This window comes from Eschrichtius robustus, chromosome 1 (genome assembly GCF_028021215.1).
Source record: "Eschrichtius robustus isolate mEscRob2 chromosome 1, mEscRob2.pri, whole genome shotgun sequence".
Lineage (NCBI taxonomy): Eukaryota > Metazoa > Chordata > Mammalia > Artiodactyla > Eschrichtiidae > Eschrichtius > Eschrichtius robustus.
Genome location: NC_090824.1, coordinates 164081321 through 164102231, shown reverse-complemented (window position 1 = coordinate 164102231; position 20911 = coordinate 164081321). Strand labels below are relative to the sequence as shown.

General features: G+C 41.7%; 1 protein-coding gene across 4 annotated transcripts in view; it reads right to left on the bottom strand.

Annotated features, from left to right (window-relative positions):
- Window positions 1-6174: 6174 nt before the first annotated feature.
- The window catches only part of PDE8A (phosphodiesterase 8A), a 154804-nt gene continuing 140067 nt past the window's right edge, over window positions 6175-20911 (bottom strand). For 2 of the 4 annotated variants that reach the window (XM_068558438.1, XM_068558446.1), the window contains exons 21-22: window positions 8857-8986; window positions 6175-7770 (exon numbers count right to left, since the gene is read on the bottom strand). In XM_068558438.1, the coding sequence (XP_068414539.1) occupies window positions 7664-7770; window positions 8857-8986 (237 nt within the window). In that variant the 3' untranslated portion in view covers window positions 6175-7663. Of the gene's footprint in view, window positions 7771-8856; window positions 8987-9261; window positions 11621-20911 lie in introns of those variants that run through there. The other 2 variants (XM_068558454.1, XM_068558462.1) reach the window with 2 other exon arrangements.

Sequence of the window (20911 nt, the reverse complement as noted above, 5' to 3'; positions counted from 1 at the left end):
TGACCTTTTTCTCTCCTTTTTGGAAAGGTTCAGCTCAAACAAGGTGGGCACACAAACCTTTTCCTCCCAGGTCGGTAACTTTTGCTTCACTGCGTGGCCTCTCTCTGCCCCCAAGGACATGCTAGCAGCGCCCACTCGCCACTGTCCTTTCCAGCCGGGAGGCCAGAGTCCTCTGTGAGGTTTGCTCAGACAGGAGGTGAAAAATCTGCAACACTGTCATTGCTCTGCTCCTCTCCAGCCTTGGGAGGCCCTGGGGGTTCAGGCCTCATCTGTGGCTGCCCTGTGGACCCTGACAGCAGGGTTTACAGCTGTGCCCTTCAGCTGTCCCCTCCCCACCTTGCCCTTGACTACTTCAAGGCTTGTGTCATGTCCACAGAGCTAAACACGACACAGGTTTCACTACAGAGCCCAGACCTCACCTCCAGCTGGCTCCCTCCTTGGGTGTCCACAGGCCATCAGAGTGGTTACGTCCAAGTCCGGACTGGCCGTCTCCCCTCTCGAGTCCTAGTTACGTGACTCACACCACCTTCTCAGTCATTCAGATTTCAAACCTTAGGGCCTTCTAACGGTAGAAATAATCACATGTATTAAGTTTGGGGAAACCCGGAAAAGCACAAGGCAGGCAATGAAGCCCCAGTAACCCCAGTCTCCAGAGGTAACAACCCCTGCAAACATGCTGGTGCATTTCCTTCTAGTCTTTTTTTTTTTTCTAATCACATGTATTTTCCCCTCTTCCTACAAAATGGGTCATTCCATATTCTTCAACGAGTTTTCACTTAATAACACCGCCTTGAGTTTGCCCCATTTCACTGAATAATTTTCTAAATTATTATTTTTAGTGGCTGCAAAGAACTCCAGTTTGGAATCATACCAAACTTTTCTTCTTAATAGTCACCTATTGCTGGGCATTTTGGTTGTTTCCAAACTTATAAACAGCTGTAATGCACACCGATGAGATTTCTGCGTGGTCCCTATGGTCGCTTTAGTGCCATGTGCCAACTTCACCATCCCTCTCTGCCTTCTGCTGGCACTGGCCCAGGGGCAGACTGTCTTTTCTCTTAAACTCGGGTGAAATTAGCAGGGTTTTGTTGTTTTGTTTTGAAATAAACTCTGGATTTTTTTTTTTAACGTCTTTATTGGAGGATAATTGCTTTACAATGTTGTGTTAGTTTCTGCTGTATAACAAAGTGAATTAAACTCTGGATTTTATATCATGCCTTTTCCACTGTGAGATGATAAAGATATTTTCTTCATGGTTTTTTCTAATACTTCTATGTTTAATTTTCACTTCTAAAGCATTGGTACATTAACCAATTTCTCAGATAGCTACGTAGTCATCCCAACACCATTTATTGAATAAATCCATCTTTCCTCCAGTGATGTGAAGCAGCACCTTTAATATTCTACTAAACTCCTGGGTGTGTTTGGATATATTTCTGGCTCTATTCAGTTCCATTTACTCATTTGCAGGGGTCAGTGTCTCAGTGGTTTAATCATGGCAGCTTTGTGATATGTTTGCATGTCTTGGGCTAGTCCTCTCTCTTTACTCTTCATTTTCAGAATTTTCCTTTCCTTCACACAATAGATGAACATTAGAATGACAGCTAGATTAAAAAGATTTTTTTTCGGGCTTCCCTGGTGGCGCAGTGGTTGAGAATCTGCCTGCCAATGCAGGGGACACGGGTTCGAGCCCTGGTCTGGGAAGATCCCACATGCCGCGGAGCAACTAGGCCCGTGAGCCACAACTACTGAGCCTGCGCGTCTGGAGCCTGTGCTCCGCAACAAGAGAGGCCGCGATAGTGAGAGGCCCACGCACCGCGACAAAGAGTGGCCCCCGCTTGCCGCAACCAGAGAAAGCCCTCGCGCAGAAACGAAGACCCAACACAGCCAAAATAAATAAATAAATAAATAAATAATAATTAAAGGTGCTAATAATTAAAAAAAAAAAAGATTTTTTTTTCAATTGGGAATCATTCTGAATTCATAGAATAATTTAGGGAGAAATTGACGTTTTTACAAAATTAACTCATCGTGAAAATAGGGTTTGCCTTTTCATTTATTCAAACCTTTTGTATTCCTCAGGAGCACTGTTCAGAATTCACATATGGACATAGAATGAAGAGTCTTCCCCTAGGCTATGACCGCTAGTCACCACAGGCAATCCATGTCACTTGTTTCTTGTGTGCACATCCAGAGATTTTAAGCTTATTTAGCATTTAAACAAATGCTAGCATATATGTATATCCCGTGTTATGCTCTTTTTCCACGTATTAATATATGTTGGCAATCTCTTCATATCAGCACACGAAGAGCCTTCTCATTCTTTTTTTTTAAGATTATTTATTTATTTTTGGCTGCGTCAGGTCTTAGTTGCGGCACGCAGGATCTTCGTTGAGGCATGCAGGATCTTTTGTTGTGGCACAACTGCTTCTCTCTAGTTGTGCTTGTGGGTTTTCTCTAATTGTGGCACACAGGCTTCAGGGCATGCGGGCTCTCTAGTTGAAGTGCGCGAGCTCAGTAGCTGTGTCGTGTGGGCTTGGTTGCCCCACGGCACGTGGGATCTTAGTTCCCTGACCAGGGATCGAACCCGCCTCCCCTGCATTGGAAGGCAGATTCTTAACCACTGGACCACCAGGGAAGTCCCCTTCTCATTCTTTTTCATACCTAAAAAAGCATAGGATTCTACTGTAGGGACATACCATCATTTATTTACGTAATTACTCTTCTTAAATGATAGACATTTAAGCTGTTTCCAATCTTTTACTATTACAAGCACGGCTGTCATAAATAATTCTGTATACGTATCATTTCCCACGTGTGAGTATATCTTTGGAAGATATTTCTGGAAATTGATTTCTGGAAGTAGAGTTGCTAGGCCACAACGCACATATATTTGTGATTTGGATAGATTTGGCAACGTTGTCCTCCGTGGAAGTTGTACTAATTTACACTCACCTGCCGTGTATGAGCGTGCCTTTGTCCACACATCTTTCTCAACACACTGTTATCAAGCTCTTTGTTCCTTACTAATCTTAAAAGTGAGAAATATCTCAAATTGGTTCTAATTTGCATTTCAATTACTATTAGATTTAGCATAAACGTTAAGAATCTTTTATACTTTTTTCTATGAACTTTCTGTTCATATCATTTTCCTATTTCTTCCTACTATTTATTTCTTTATGTTAAAAGTTTCCAAAAATCAGTATTGTGGAAGCTTTTTGTAAAATGAATTACAAACATTTCCCTGTTTCTTTTATTGTGGTTGGTATCTAGAATATTTTTATTTTATAATTGAGTCCATTATTGTTTTTTCATATGGTTTCCCTGTTTTATATACTGCTTAGACTTTGTCAAAGACAAAATATTCTCCTAGCCATCTTGTCACCAGGCATGATCTCCACATTAAAAAAAAAAAAATAGACTATGAAATATTTCAACATTTAGAAAAGTATAGTGATATATTTTTTAAAAACTGATATACCCATCGCCAGAATTACTGTTAATATTTTGCTGTGTCTGCTTTAGATTTTTTGCCTTTGAAACCAAAAGGTACAGATAGTTCCCTTTGAACGTCTCCCCAATACCAGTGCCTCCCCTGCCCCTGAGGTAACTGCCTTTGTTAAATTGGAGTGTGTCCTCCTGGTCATGGTCAAGGGCCTTTGAGACCGGAGAACCCCCTCTGGCTAGTTGAAGTGGAAGGGATTTATCAGTGGAAGGGCTGAAGAAACAGACTCGTGACTGAGTTTCCTGGAAGGTCTCCCTAAACCACACTTGAGGGATGGGACGCCCAGGCAGCTGCTGCAGCCCCAGAGGGCTTCACTGCTTCTACTGCAGTCAGAGCTGCTGGTGGAGAAAGTTCAAAACCGATGCCTCTACGTGTGCTCTCCGCTGTTGACGCATTTCTAAATCAGAGCCTTGCATCTGACAGGGGAACCTAAATTAGATACAGAAACCTGGTGCAAGGGAGTGTGGAGGGCAATCTCTTGGTTTTCTAATGTGTGTGTACACCAGGAGCTTAGTGTCGCACAAGCCAGTTCACAGTATTTGTAAACTTCCTGAACGTTTTAATGCTCCTACTATTAATTTTTCCACGAACAATAGTGTATTGTTTTGGGTATTCAAAAAATGGATGCAAATGCTGTCATAATGCAACTCAGCCTTTTCATTCAATATTATTATTAAGCCTTTCCCAGTTGACATCTGTAGCTCTGCTTCATTCTTTTTAACCGCTGTGTATCGTATGTGTATTAGTTGTTACCCTGTAACAAATTACCGTAAAGTTTACTGGCATAAAACAGCGTTTACCCTCTCAACAGTTTCTGTGGGTAGGAACCCAGGTGTGGCTGAGTTGGGTCCTCTGGCTCAGGGTCTCTCATAAGATTGTGATCAATGTGTCTGCTGGAGCTGTGGCCTCATCTGAACACCTGGCTGTGGCAGAATCTGCTTCTAACACACTCCTGTGGTTGCCGGCACATGACTCAGTTCCATGGTGGCTGTGAGCTGGAGGCTGCCCTCGCTTCCTTGCCGTGTATTAGGCCTCTCCATGGGACAGCTCGCAACACAGCAGCTTGCTTCATCAGAGCAAGCAGCTAAGAACAAGAGTGTGTGCACAAGATGGATATCACCATCTGTAATGGGCTGGATAGTGTCCCCCAAAATTCAGATACCCTGGAACCTCAGAATGTGACCCGGTTCTTGCTGTTATTTTTTCCCCCACTGAGTATATATGCCTGCTTAGTTTTGTCTGGATGGTTTCCAATGTCTGTTTACCACTGCTTTCTGTACGCTACCTCTTCTTTCTGAACTCATGTTAAAGAAGTATTATCTTCCAGCAGTTTTTTCCAAAGTGTATCACTCCTTTGTGTTTTGGTTGTTGCACATGAGAAGAAGTCTGATGGCAGTCTAACACTAGTTCCTTTGTAAGTCATCTGTCTTCTCTCACAGCTTTTACTCTTGGAGCTCAATGCTCTGCGGTTTCACTGTGTTGTTCATTCCTCCTACTTGGGATTTGATGTGCCCTGTAAATATATAGACTCTCAGGCTTTCTCTGGATAGTGCTTCTCCCCATTTCTTCTCCCCTCTAGATCACCTGATTTCAACACATTTTGAAGCATTTCATTCTATCCTCCGTATTTTAACTAACTTTGCTTTCACGTTTTCTGTTTTTAATCTCTGTGCTGCATGCTGAATCATTTCCTTAAGTCTTGCAATTTACTAATTCTCTCTTTAGTTATGTCTGGTTTTCTGTTAAACCTGTACAGAAGTTTTCCTTTTTTTAAAAAAAAAAAAAAACACATTTATTTATTTATTTGGCTGTGCTGGTCTTAGGTGTGGCATGAGGGATCTTTTAGTTGCGGCATGTGGCTCTTAGTTGCGGTATGCATGGGGGATCTAGCTCCCTGATCAGGGATGGAACCCGGGCACCCTGCATTGGGAGAGTGGAGTCTTAGCCACTGGACCACCAGGGAAGTCCCTCCATTTGTTTTGATGACTGTATCCTTCATACCTAGAATGTCTCTTTGGTTCTTTTTCACATCTTTTTTTTTTTTTTTTTTTTTCAAAACTACTTTGGTTTACCTTATGGTTTCTATTGCTTCTTGTACCTCTTCAAACATGTTAAGATACTTATCTTAATAAGTCTCCTGATTTTTCTGTCTCTACCTCATGGTGGTTGAGTTCCTTGTGGGATCATTTCCTTTTCTTTCCTGGCACCTAGAGGAGCGGAGAGGGCTTTCTTCCCACATCAGTCCACAGTTATCAACTTAGGTCACATGTCTCCACACAGGAAAAAGGGGCCTTTGTTTCTTTAGACAAAGAGACCCCGGAGGGGCTGGCCTTGTCAGACCTCCAGAGTGCCCTGACATCTCTGAATGGGCATCAGGTACCCAGGACCCATCCCTGAGAGCCCGCCAGGGTGCATGATCTCTCTGAATGGGTACCAACTGGTGAATTAATTAAGGTATATCTGAGAATTTGTCAACATATTCACCTGGCCCTTTGTGACCCTGAAAAAGTCATTTAACCATTCACCTTTTCTGTAAAATAAAGGTATCTTCTTTATTTACAGGGAGAAAAAAAAAGTATTTTAAGTAGTATAAAACTTCAAAGAAGAGGTGGCACATGTTGTCTTAAAAACAAATAGTTTAATTTCATTTTTTATCTATCTAGAACAAAAAAACATACAAGTTTAAAAGGAAACGGCAAGCGCTTTGACATGTCATCATGTGTCATTTTTTATGGTACTACTTTTGTTAAAAATGTGAAGATACAGAACCTTTATAAATTTCAGGAAGCAAAATGCAGATGAAAACAGATTGGTTATAAAATGTCAATTCACTAAATACTGCATTTTCTCTGTTTTTATGGAGAATATTTCATAGAAACACTGTATAAAATAAGGCAGACTTCTGGAAATTCAATTATAAAATTTTAGGAAAAAAGTGTGAAGTCCTAGTTTCTTTCACTTTGGGGAGTCACCTGCAGAGCCCGTCAGACAACTAGAGCAGTTTCTGAGCTCTGGTTGCTGTACAGGAGCCCTTCTCGTTGAGTGCTTCTAGAATCAGACCCACCCACAAAAACAGCTTTTCCCAATTAGCATCAATCAGAAAAGTTTAACATACACAAATATTTCTATAGTGCAGTAAAAATGTGTCATTTTATATTTTAAATTTGCATTATGAAAATGTCTGTACATGAAGTAATACATATTTAATGAATATGAATCATGTAAATTTGGTCATGGCATTTAAAGGTGGCTTTGGCTTTGAAGTATTTTTAAATTCATAGAAAATATTGAACTTCTAATAAAATAAATAAAACATTTTAATAATTGATATTAATAATCAACTTCAAAATTTCTTTGTCTGCATTTTCTGTTCAATTTTAAAAGAGAAGTCATTGCACCTTCTATGATGTGAAAAAAGATCCGATTGCCATTAGCTGTTCTTAAGTGCTGAACAACATAACTGAGAGAAACTGCAACGAGACAGTCTGTCACTGGCAGGAAATCCATCACTATGCTTTGCGGGGGCAGTCCCGAGCTCAGAGCTCATTTTTTTTTTTTTTTTTTTTTTAAAGGTAGAGGAATGGGGACATTTTAAATTTATTTATTTATTTATTTATTTTTGGCTGTGTTGGGTCTTCGTTTCTGTGCGAGGGCTTTCTCCAGTTGCGGCAAGCGGGGGCCACTCGTCATTGTGGTGCGTGGGCCTCTCACTGTCGCGGCCTCTCTTGTTGCGGAGCACAGGCTCCAGACGCGCAGGCTCAGTAGTTGTGGCTCACGGGCCCAGTTGCTCCGCGGCATGTGGGATCCTCCCAGACCAGGGCTCGAACCCGTGTCCCCTGCATTGGCAGGCAGATTCTCAACCACTGCGCCACCAGGGAAGCCCCACCGAGCTCATGTTTTAATGGACGTGAATGCAAACCGTGGTTCTCACGTGACTTTCCGAAGAGCCCCCGCAGCAGGCCCAGGTACCTTGAGTGGACTAAGTCTCACTTTATGGCAATGGCATCAGATGGTGGCTACAGAAGGTTGCCGACGTCCCTGTGTGCTCTTACAGGCTCTGCAGACCGGGGGACGAAAGGACCAAGGAACTCTGACTGCCCTCAGGAATCCCAAGTGACTGGAGGGACACAGCGTCAGGGCCCCGGGCAGTGTCGCCCACTATTCAGGAGGCGGGCGGAGGCTCCGCAGCTTCATTTCGTCCAGTCCCTTCCAGTATTTAAAATTGTTGTCAAGATGCTGCATTAACTCAGGCAGGTCTACAAAGGCTGGAGAGAAAAGATGGCGCTGTGATATACCCTTTCACAGCCTCAGTAAACTTAGACTTTGAGGCTTTCTAAGGAGAGAGCATTTTACGGAAGAGGGACAGATAGGAGTAGACAACTGCACAGTGCTCAGCAGACACAGCAAACCCAGTGGCCGGAATGAACTAAAGCCAAGTCCTGTGCTCAGTGCCAGCAGCTCCTCTTTAACCACCTGGTGAGCTGACAACTGGTAGATGAAGCAGAAGGGGGACTCATCTGCACACTCACCATTTGATCAGCACCTTTGGGCCCAGGGTGCCAGGAGCCAGGCCCTGACTGGCTCTCCTGGGTGTGTCTCCCTGCTCCCTGCCGCACCCCCACCCCCGGCCCTTTATACCGTCATCTTCCACCTGCAGCACATCCCCTAGGGCCTGAGTGGGGAGCAAGTCATTTTACATACGAAGAAAATGGGGCCAGGAGAGGCCATGAATCTGGACTCAGGGAGCTGCGGAGCCTGCAGTCTGGCCCCAAAGCTGCAGCTCTTTCCACCATCTGAGTCCTTCCCCCACCTCCCAGCACCCTGAGATGGGGGTTCGTCTCCTGCCCATGGATCTGGACAGGGAGTGTTAGTGGGGCCCCTTCCCTGAGAGTCCTTTACGTGACAGGCTCCTCTGCATGCACTTAAGGTTAAAGAAGAGGGACGTGTACCCGTCAGAGACCAGCCTGCTCTCGGGTCGGCTACCAAGTGAGGCGGGAGAAGCTGGGGAGCAGATGGCAAAAGGGCTCCCACAGAACGATGTGGGGTTTGGAGTCCACATAAGCGTTTCTGAATCCTGGGCTCTCCACCACCGGCTGTGCAGCCCCACGTTCACTCCTCTCATCTATGAACCTGGCACAACAACGTCTAGCCCCTGGGGCCAGGGGCAGTTGAGGAGGAAGAGTGCAGAGAGCACCCCGCCCTCATGGCCCTCGGTGTCAGCTCACTGCTTCTCCTCAGCCCTTCTTCAAAGTCTGAGACCCCAAACGTATTCTACAGTCAAAAACTACACTATGCACTACTTAACATGCAGTTCCCCATTACTGAGGGAAATATGCTCAAAGCGTTCTTACCGTCCCAAGCAGCAAACATGTCTGTGATGAAGTAGTCAATGAAAGAGATTTGGGATTTGGGGATGCTGCAGGTATTTCTGTCAAAAACTGGCATCACCACAGGCAAGTCCTGTCGCTTCTCTTCATCAGTCTGCAAAGCAGAAAATGCCAGAATTACGAGACTCCAGTATCTGGCTCCACTCCCCATCAGGAGCAACCCCTCTGCCAAAAGCCTCTCCTGGCAGCCCAGAGTGCTCGTGGGGAGAAGCCGATCACAGCACCAGCCAACAACCCGGATCTGCCAATGTTGTCCCCGATGGGGACTGCTCTATGCCAGGGGTACCAAGGACACCCCAACCCAACCCACATTTTCAACACCTGGAAACCTCTTGCTGAAGCTCCTGAGGTAAGATTGCAAACAGTACCTGCAGTGCATGAGCACACTAGTCAGCTCAGCCATCCTCCCAGCCGGCAGGCGTTTCAAGGGCCTGATCCAGGGCGGCAATGGTGAGTGAGAAACAGCCCCCTTCACAGAGAAGGGACAAGTGGCTGCTTCTCATCTTGGGCCAAATTATTTTATTTGAAAAAGTTCCGAACATGCTTGAGGTAAAAAAGAGCTCTGGGATGAAGAGTTTTTATGTACTTTGATAAACGCTTCCAGAACATCTTCAGGATTCCAGAAAGATTTGTAAAAAACTGAAAATATAATTAAGATCCTGGCAAGTATATCTTGAAAGATATAAAGGAGTTTCTTGTTCTTTTTATTCATAAGGTTGCTTTCATCGAAGGGTCCTGGAGAAAAGGATGAGGGGATGCCTGGAGGGTGATGATGAAGCAGCGGGTCTTCCTGGAACGAGGTGGGAACTCAGAGGGTTTGAGGGTGCGATTAGAATCACCGAGGGGTCCCTGCTGGAGCAGGCAACCGGGGCTGAGAGTTAAGCAGACGGTCGCGCGAGGGGCGGGACGAGGGGGACTGAGAGTAAGGCTGAGCAAGGCTGGGGCGGCCCTGGCTAGAAGGGCTGGCGCCACCCTCTGGCTCTGGAAGGCACAGCTGTCCTCAGAGGCACCTGGATCATTGTTCCTGATGGTCCGGGCAGGCTGCCCTGTTGGGCCAGGCATAGTGAGAAGGTGACAGAAGGGGTGGCGATCCTGGGATGAGATAACTTTTTGACCAGTCGTGGCCTGTGGAGGGCCGGTCAGTGAGAGCAAGGGCTGAGGACAGGAGGTATGTGGTGTGCTCGGCCATCTGCCAGAAGCTCTGGTGGCTGAGCTCTGTGGGCCATCTGGGGCTGTGGGAGAGTGGAGGACATTTCTTGAGTGGCCAACACTGGGACAAGAATTCAGGTGTTCAGCAAGACCAAAAGAAAACCTACTCTTGGGGCTGAGGGCCTGTCCCTCCAACTCTTACCCCTGTAACTGTTCCCACAGGGCAAACTGGGCCAGTCCCCTTTGTTGTTCTTGACAACTGGCCAGGAGCTGCCTCCCCTGTTCCGTTCCACTTCTATTCTGCTGTCTTTGCCGAGGCCTGGCAATCACCAGCAGGGCCGCAGGGACTGGTTAGAAGTCACCTTGCCCTGCACAAAGGTGGATGGATCCGAGGCCCGAGCCACTGGAAGAACTAGGCCCCACAGCTAATGGCAGGTGACTTTCCCTGGAAGTGACAATGACTCACTGCAGCTCTCAACATGGAATCTCCACTTGAGGGCAGCAGGTAACCTTTGGGGGTTTTCCTAGGAGGGACTGTACCTAGCACCGTGCTGCAGAGATGTACTTATGCTAGGTGGGTGTTGAGGGTGCTGGGGACAGGGCTAAGAAAGACGCCTGTGCTCCCTGTGTTCAGGTGGATGGTGCTAGACTATGGGTCAGGGCAGAAGCCAGCAGTAAGAGCCCCTGCTGCTCCAGGCCAGGGAGCCAAGTTGCACACGCTTGACTAGGATTGTACAGGCCAGGGAGCCCTGAGAGGCAGGGCAGAGGCTATCTACAGCAGTTGTCCGGCCAGGAGCACACTCCAGGAGGTGTGGAAGGTAGGGTGAGGGTGCTCTGGGAAGAGACTAAGTAGGGAATATTGACAAGTCTTGGCCTCTGCTGGCTGGTGAAGCCTCTGCTGTCAGGCCACAGGCTGGCAGCCCCGTCCCCCAGTGCCGTTGCAGAAAATTGCAGGGTTAGCTCTACATGAGTCTCTGCCCTGGTGTGTATGGGAAGGGGCGGAGGGTGCAGGAACAGCCTCAGGTTCACAGCCCACTGGCCTGTCTGGCTCAGAGAGCAGTACCACAGGGTGGGTGCTCTCCTGGCACTGCCCCCTGGTCGTGCTGGATAATGAAGCAGCTCTCTTGGGAAAGCCATAGCAGAGGCTCACTGAGCTCAGCAGTTCATGGCTCCAGAGGCTTTTCTGTTGGTGCTGCACTCTAGGCCTGCCCTCCCCTCCACATGGAAGCAGCTGACTTGTTGAAGGTCAATGAAAATGCTCATGCTTGTATTTCTTCTCTTTGGCCCAATGTGACAGGTACATGGAGCTTCTCAGGCCCTTATTCTCTTTTGAAGACCACTGTTTGCCAATGAGGTCCTCCGTGCCCATGCCCCACTTCTAGGCCACCAATGAGATCTCCATGCCTGGGAGACAGTCAAAGATTCTACAGTAACCAAGTGAATCTCCAATCAAGAAAACAGTCGTTTTCAAAATGGTAGGAAGTGTCATGGTATTTTTACTCACCCTTGCCCGACTCCTCCCTAGCACAGTCTTGGTCCAGATGAGACAGCAGCCCAGCTCTCAACTGTTTAAATCGAACTGGAAGGAGTGTAGAGCTGACCTTATTTGCAACATTCTAACCTGTCTGGAGTTTGTCTAAAGGACTAGCCTCTATTTCACCTAATCCAGCTCTCAGGTGGAAAAGCTATGGTTACTGCCTGGGAAAGCTGCATGGAGATGACAGACACACAGATGCCTGGGGTAAGAGATTACAGGTGGAGACAAACAAATGCACCATTTAAGGCCCCAAGGAAAAGCCTCTCGGGGAAATTAAGATATTCAGAAGCAGCTGTATATAGAGGGGAAATGTCTCGGGCAAGACATGCTCAGAAGAGACCTGAAGAGACCGTAAGCTTTCATGTTGGGCTAATCCCAAGACTCAGAACATGCCCAGATAATTAGCGAAAGACTTTCCTGGCACAGAGCCAAAGTGCAAAGACTGGGAGAGGTGGCTGTTTTTTCAAATGTCCAATTTTCAACAACAAAAAAAAATCACAAGGCCAAAGAAACAGAAAAACATAACCCATTCAAAAGAAGAAAATAAATTGGCAGAAGCCATCCCTAAAGAGGTACCCGCAATGATTTATTAAAGACTTTAAAACAACTATCTTAAATATGCACTAGTGCTAAAAGAAAACATGGATTAAATGCTAAAGGAAATCAGGAAAATGATATATGAACAAAATGAGAGTATCAATAAAGAGACAGAAATTATAAAGAAGAGCCGAATAACAATTCTGGAGCTGAAAAACACAAAAAGTGAATTGAAAAATTCACTAGAGGGGTTCAACAGCAGATCTGAGCAGGCAGAAGAAAGAATCAATAAATTTGAAGATAGGACATTTGAAATTATCAAGTCTGAAGAGGAGAAAGAAAAACAAAAGTGACAATACCCTAAGTAATTTACAGGACAACCTCAAACAGACAAATACATGCATTATCAGAGTGTAGGAAAGAGAAAAGAGGAAAAAAAAAAAGGAGCAGAGATTATTTGAAGAAATAATAGCCCACTGGGCATATACCCAGAGAAAACCATAATTCAAAAAGACACATGCACCCCAATGTTCACTGCAGCACTATTTACAATAGCCAGATCATGGAAGCAACCTAAATGCCCATTGACAGACGAATGAATAAAGAAGATGTGGTACATATATACAATGGAATATTACTCAGCCATAAAAAGGAACGAAATTGGGTCATTTGCAGAGACGTGGATGGACCTAGAGACTGTCATACAGAGTGAAGTAAGTCAGAAAGAGAAAAACAAATATCATATGTTAACGCATATATGTGGAATCTAGAAAAATGGTACAGATGAACCAGTTTGCAAGGCAGAAATAGAGACACAGATGTAGAGAACAAACATATGGATACCAAGGGGGGAAAGCGGGGGCGTGGATGGTGGTGGTGGGATGAACTGGGAGATTGGGATTGACCATATATACACCAATACGTATAAAATAGATAACTGATAAGAACCTGCTTTATAAAAAAAAAAAAAAAATTCAAAAAAAAGAGGAAGAAATAATAGCCCGTAACTGCCATAATTTGAAGAAAAGCACAAATCTACAAATCCAAGAAGGTAAACAACTCCAAGTAGGATAAACCCCAAAACAACCATATTGAAACACATTATAACCAAACTGTCAAAAGCCAAGACAAAGTGAGAATCTTGAAAGCAGCAAGAGGAAAATGACTCATCACATACACATGAGAAGACAGTCTCAATAAGATGATCAGCTGATTTCTCAGCAGAAACCTTGGAGGCCAGTAGGCACTGGGATAATTACATAAGGGGCTAAAAGAAAAAAACCTGTCAACCCAGAATTCTATATCTGGCAGAACGGTCCTTCAAAAATGAGGAAGAAATGAAGACATTCCCAGATAAACAAAAGCAGAGAAAATTCATTACCACTAGATCTAGCCTACAAGAAATGATAAAGGGAGTCTTTTCAGGTTGAAATGAAAGGAAGCTAGATGGCAACTTAAAGTCATATAAAGATATAAAGATCTCCAGTAAAGGTAAATACATAAGCACATATGAAAAAGAGTATTATTGCAATTTTGGCTTGAAATTCCACTTTTTATTTTCTACAGGATTTAAAAGACAAGTGCATAAAAATTACAAATCTGTGTTAATAGGCACAATATATAAACACATTATTTGTGACATCAAGAACAAAGTGGGGGACTTCCTTGGTGGCGCAGTAGTTAAGAATCCGCCTGCCAATGCAGGGGGCATGGGTTCGAGCCCTTGGTCTGGGAAGATCCCACATGCCGCGGAGCAACTAAGCCTGTGCACCACAACTACTGAGCCTGCACTCTAGAGCCCTTGAGCCACAACTACTGAACCTGTGTGCCACAACTACTGAAGGCCACGCACCTAGAGCCCATGCTCTGCAACGAGAAGCCACCGCAATGAGAAGACCACGCACCACAATGAAGAGTAGCTCCCGCTCACTGCAACTAGAGAAAGCCCATGCCCAGCGACGAAAACCCAATGCAGCCAAAAAATAAAGAAATTTATTAAAAAAAAACAAGAAAGTGGGGTGGAGAAACAGAGCTGTATAGGAGTTTGTGTATACAACTGAAATATAGGTTGGTATCAACTTAAACTGCTAGAACTTCAGGATGTTATAATGTAATTTCTACGGTAACCATACAAAAAGTAACCCATAGAATATCTGCAAAGGAAATGAGAAGTGGATCAAACATGGTGCTACAAAAAAATCAAACACAAAGGCAGTAATGGAAAAAATGAGGGACAAAAAAGCTATAAGACATGCCTAAGACAAAGTGGCAAAAGTATGTCCTTCTCTGTCAGTAATTATTTTAAATGTAAATGTATTAAACTCCCCAATCAAAAGGCACAGCTGGCAGAATGGATAAAAACACATGATCCAACTATATTTTGTCTACAAAAACTCACATTAGATACCAGGACATAGGTTGAAAGTGAAAGGATGGAAAAAGATATTCCATGCAGATAACCAAAAGAAAGCTGAGGTGGCTTTGTTAATATCAGACAAAAAAGACTTTAAGTCAAAAATGGTTCCAAGAGACAAAGGACATAATTAATAAATGGGTCAATTCACCAAGAAGATTTAACAATTATAAGCACATATGCACCAAACAATTGGAGTTCCAAAATGTATGAAGAAAACATTGACAGAATTGAAGGGAGAAACAGACACTTCTACAATAATAGTTGGAGACTTCAATAACACGCTTTGAATAATGGACAGAACAGCCAGATCAATAAGGAATTAAGGACTTGAACAACACTGTTAACCAATTGGACCCAACAGACATAGAGAACATTCACCCAAAACCAGAATACGTATTTTTCTCAAGTGCAAATGGAACATTCTCCAGGATAGAATATATGTTAGGCCATAAAACAAGTCAATGAATTTTAAAAGATCAAAATCATACAAAGTACCTTTTCCAATAACAGTGTAATGAAACTGGAAATCAACAACAGAAAGTAAACTGAAAGTGGAAATTAAACAATACACTCTCAACCAAAGGGTCAAAGAAGAAACCACAAGGGAAATTTTAAGATACCTAGAGACAAATAAAAATGAAAACACAACATATGGAAAGGTATGGAATGCAGTAAAAGCAGTGCTAAGAGGGAAATTTATAGCTGTAAATGCCTATGTTAAAAAAGAAGAAAGCTCTTAAATCAACAACCTAACTTTAGATCTTAAGGAACTAGAAAAAGAACAAACTAAACCCAAAGCTAGCAAAAGGAAGGAACTAATAGACTAGAGCAGAGATAAGAAAAATGGAGAATAGAAAAATAGAGAAAATCAACAAAACCAAAAGTTGGTTCCTCGAAAAGATCAACAAAATTGAAAAAACCTTAGCTAGATTGACTAAGAAAAAAGAAAGACTCCAATTATTGATATCGGAAATGGAAGTAGGGACATTACTATTGATTTTACAAAAATAAAAGGATTATAAGGAACTGCCATGAGCAACTGTATGCCAACAAACTGGATAACCTAGATGAAATGTACAAATTCCTACCCACACAACCCACTAAGGCTCAATTATGAAGAAAGAGAGAATCTGAATAGACCTATAACTAGTAAGGATATTCAGTTAGTAATAAAAAACCTCCCAACAAAGAAAAGCTCAGGACCAGATGGCTTCACCTGTGAATTCTACCAAGCTCTTCAATACAATTAACACCAATCCTTCTCAAACACTTCCAAAAATTTGAAGAGAATACTTCCTAACTCAATCAATGAGGCCAGCATTGCTCAGATACCAAAGCCTAACAAAGACACAAGAAAACTACAGACTGATATCCCTTATGAATACTGATGCAAAAACCCTCAACAAAATACTAGCAAACAGAATTCAGTAGCATATTAAAGGATCATACACCATGACCAAGTGGGATTTTAGTCCTGCAATATAAGGATGATTCAGCATCTGAAATCAATTGATGTAATACACTACATTAAAAGAATGAAAGAAAAAACCATGATCATCTAAAATGGTAATTTTGTTTTACCGCAGTAAAACAAACAAAACCTTTGACGAACTGCTTCCCAAGGTGACGATGATTTTACAAATCATCACTGTGTGATAAGCATTTTACACATTTTACACTGATGAATAAATTTGTTGCTCCATATCTTCACAAACATTTTGTTGTCAGTCTTTTTAATTTTTAGCCATCCTAGTGGATGTGTAGTGGTATTTCATTGTTGTTTTAATTTGCATTTCCCTGATTACTAATGATGTTCAGCACATTTTCATATATCTTTTGTGAAGTGTCTGTTAAAATATTTGGTATTTTTGGACTTCCTTGGTGGCACAGTGGTTAAGAATCCACCTGCCAATGCAGGAGACACGGGTTCGAGCCCTGGTCTGGGAAGATCCCACATGCTGTGGAGCAACTAAGCCCGTGCGCCACAACTACTGAGCCTGTGCTCTAGGGCCCATAAGCCACAACTACTGAGCCCACGTGCCACAACTAACTGAAGGCTGCGTGCCTAGAGCCCGTGATCTGCAACAAGAAGCCACTGCAATGAGAAGCCCGCGTACCACAGTGAAGAGTAGCCCCCACTCGCCACAACTAGAGAAAGCCCACGTGCAGCAACAAAGACCCAGCACAGCCATAAATAAATAAATAAATTAATTAATTAAAAATAAATAAATAATCGTTTTTAAAAATTGGTATTTTTAATTAGGTGGTTTGGCTTATTATTGAGTTCTTTATATATCCTGAATACAGTCCTTTGTCAGATATGATTTGTGTATATTTTCTTCCAGTGTGCCTTCCCTGTTCATTTTCTTAGCTGTGTTTAGATGAGAATAATTTATGAATTTTGGTTCTCACCAAATTTTCTTTTTATGGTTGCTGTTTTCTGTACCTAAGAAACATCTATCCCATTCCAATTAATTGAGTATATTCTCCTATGTTTTCTCTAGAACTTTTGTATTTAGGTCTATGATCCATTGTGAACTGATATTTCTCCACGGAATGAGGTAGGAGTTGTGGTTCATTTTTTGTTGGATAGAGATATCCAAATATTCCAACACCACTTGCTGAAAAAAATTTTCCTTTCCCCACTGATTGTATAAATGTGGCCTATTTCTGGTATTTCTATTGTGTCCCATCAATGTATTTGTTATCTTTATGCCAGTATCACACCAGCTTGGTTATTGTAAGTTCTGAAGTCAAATAGTATAAATCGTCCAACTTTTTCAAGTTTGTGTTGTTTATTCAAGGTCCTTCAGCTTTCCATATAAATTTTAGAATCAGTTTGTCAATTTTTACCAAAAAAACTGCTGGGATTCTGATTGGGACTGCACTGAATCTATACATTGATTTGGAAAGAACTGTATTTTAACAACATTGAGCCTTCCAATCTGTGGACATGGTACACCTCTCCATTTATTGAAGTGTTCTTTCTCAGCAATGTTTTGTGGTTTTCAGTGCAAAGAACTGGCCTTCTTTTGTTAAATTTATCCTAAGTAATTTTTGTTTTTTATTGCTATTGTAAATGGGATTGGGTTTTTAGTTTCATTTTCCCATTGTCTGCATCTAGTACACCAAATAATACAACTGACTTTGTATAATGAGCTTGTGTCCTATAACCTTGCTAAATAATTTCCACTTATTAATGCTAGTAATTGTTTTGTACACTCCTTAGAGTTTTCAGCATTAAAAAGAATCATGTCATCTGCAAATAGAACAAATTTATGTCTTACTTTCTGTTCCCTGTACATCTTTATTTCCCTTGCCTTGTTGCAATGGCTAGGACTGCCAATAAAATGTTGGATAAAAGGAGTCCGAATGGGTACCCTTGCCTTGTTTCCAATCTTAAAGAAAATGTATTTAATATTTCCTTCTAAAGTTTATATGGAAAGGTGAAGGACCTTGTATAAACAAAGCAAATTTGAAAAAGTTGAACAGTTTATACTATTTGGCTTCAGAAGTTAACAATGATCAAGTCAGTGTGGTATTGGCATAAAGATAACAAATACACTGATGGAATAGAATAGAATGGGTACCCTTCCCTTGTTTCCAATCTTAAGAAAAATGTATTTAATATTTCACCATTAAATACAATGATAGCTATAAGTTTTTGCAGATACCCTTTTAAAAATAAGTTCTATTCCTTGTTTGCTAAAATTTTTTACGATGAATGGATGCTGAATTTTGTCAAATGCTTTTTCTCCATCTACTGAAATAATCATATGGTTTTTCTCCTTTAATTAGTATGGTGAATTATAATAATTGATTTTTCTGATATTAAACCAACCTTGCATTTTGGGGGATAACTCTATTTAGTGATATATTAACGCTCTTTATATACTGTTCAATTAAGTACCTCTGCATCTATGTTCATGAGGATTATGAACTGCCTGGTACTGTCTTTGTCAGATTACATATCAGGATAATAATGGCTTCATAAAATGAGTTGAAAAGTGTTCTCACCTCTATTTTCTCATATATTGTAAGACTAGCATTATTTCTTAAGTGTTTGATAGACTTCTTCAATGAAACCATTTAGAGTTTTCTTTGTGAAAAAAATCTTTAAATAAAACATTTTGACAAAGAATTTCTTTACTGCGGGGCTTCTAAGGTTATTGCTTAATCCTGTGTGTTTTGGTAAATTATAATTTTCAGGGAATTCATCCATTTCATTTGTCAAATTTATTCTTGTCAATTTGACAAGAATTTGTTATTTCTTGTCATTGTCAAATGACAATACTTTCATTCCTGATACTGGTAATTTGCATTCCCTCTTTCCTCTTGATTATTCCAGCTAGGTATTCACCAATTTTGTTAATTCTGTCAAAGAATCAACTTTTGGCTTTGTAATTTTTTATTTTTTAAATTATTAATTTTTATTTTATATTGGAATATAGTTGATTTACAATGTTGTGTTAGTTTCAGGTATATAGCAAAGTGATTCAGTTATACATATACATATGTCCATTCTTTTTCAGATTCTTTTCCCACATAGGTTATTATAGAATATTGAGTAGAGTTCCCTGTGTTATATACAGGTCCTTGTTGATTATCTATTTTATATATAGTAGTGTGTATCTGTTAATCCCAAACTCCTAATTTATCCCTCTCCACCATGTTTCCCCTTTGGTAACCATAGGTTTGTTTTTGAAGTCTGTGAGTCTGTTTCTGTTTTGTAAATAAGTTCATTTTTATCATTTTTTTTAGATTCCACATAGAAGTGATATCATATGAGATTTGTCTTTCTCTGTCTGAGTTACTTCACTTAGTATGATAATCTCTAGGTCCATCCATGTTACTGCAAATGGCATTATTTCATTCTTTTTTTTTAATTGCTGAGTAATATTCCACTGTATATATGTGCCACATTTTCTTTATCCATTTCTTTATCCATTCCTCTGTTGATGGACATTTAGGTTGCTTCCATGTCTTGGCTATTGTAAATAGTGCTGCAAGGAACACTAGGGTGCACATATCCTTTCGGATTATGGTTTTCTTCAGATATATGCCCAGGAGTGGGATTTCAGGATCATGTGGTAGTTCTAGCTTTAGCTTTTTAAGGAACCTCCATACTGTTCTCCATGGTGGTTGTAACGATTTACATTCCCACCAACAGTGCAGGAGGGTTCCCTTTTCTCCACACCCTCTCCAGCATTTATTGTTTGTAGACTTCTTTTTTTTAAATATAAATTTATTTTTGGCTGAGTTGGGTCTTCATTGCTGCATGTGGGCTTCTTATTGCAGTGGCTTCTCTTGTTGCAGAGCATGGGCTCTAGGTGCACGGGCTTCAGTAGTTGTGGCTCACGGGCTCTAGAGCGCAGGCTCAGTAGCTGTGGCGCACGGGCTAAGTTGCTCCGTGGTATGTGGGATATTCCTGGACCAGGGCTCGAACCCGTGTCCCCTGCACTGGCAGGCAGATTCCTAACAACTGCCGCCACAGGAAAGCCCGTGTTTGTAGACTTTTTGATGGTGGCCATTCTGACTGGTGCGAGGTAGTACCACATGGTAGTTCTGATTTGCATTTCTCTAATAACTAGTGATGATGAGCATCTTTTCATGTCCTTTTTGGCCATCTGTATGTCTTCTTTGGAGAAATGTCTATTTAGATCTTCTGCCTATTTTTTGATTGGGTTGTTTGTTTTATTTGATATAGAGCTGCATGAGCTGTTTGTATATTTTGGAGATTAATCCCTTGTCAGTTGCTTTGTTTGCAAAAATTTTCTCTGATTCTGTGGGTTGTCTTTTCGTTTTGTTTATGGATTCCTTTGCTGTGCAAAAGCTTTTAAGTTTAATTAGATCCCATTTGCTTATTTTTGTTTTTATTTTCATTACCCTAGGAGGTGGATCGAAAAAGATATTGCTGCAATTTATGTCAAAGAGTGTTCTGCCTATGTTTTCCTCTAAGAGTTTTATAGTATCTGGTCTTACATTTAGGCCTTTAATCAATTTTGAGTTTATTTTTGTGTATGGGGTTAAAGAATGTTTTAATTTCATTCTTTTACATGTAGCTGTCCAGTTTTCACAGCACCACTTATTGAAGAGACTGTCTTTTCTTCATTGTATATTCTTGCCTCCTTTGTTGTAGATTAAGGACCATAGGTGCGTGGGTTTATTTCTGGGCTTTCTATCCTGTTCCACTGATCTATATTTCTATTTCTGTGCCAGTACCATAATGCTTTGATGACTGCAGGTTTGTAATATAGTCTGATGTCAGGGAGCCTGATTCCTCCAGCTCCCTTTTTCCTTCTCAGGATTGCTTTGTCTATTCAGGGTCTTTTGTGTTTCCATACAGATTTCAAAATTTTTTGTTCTAGTTCTGTGAAAAA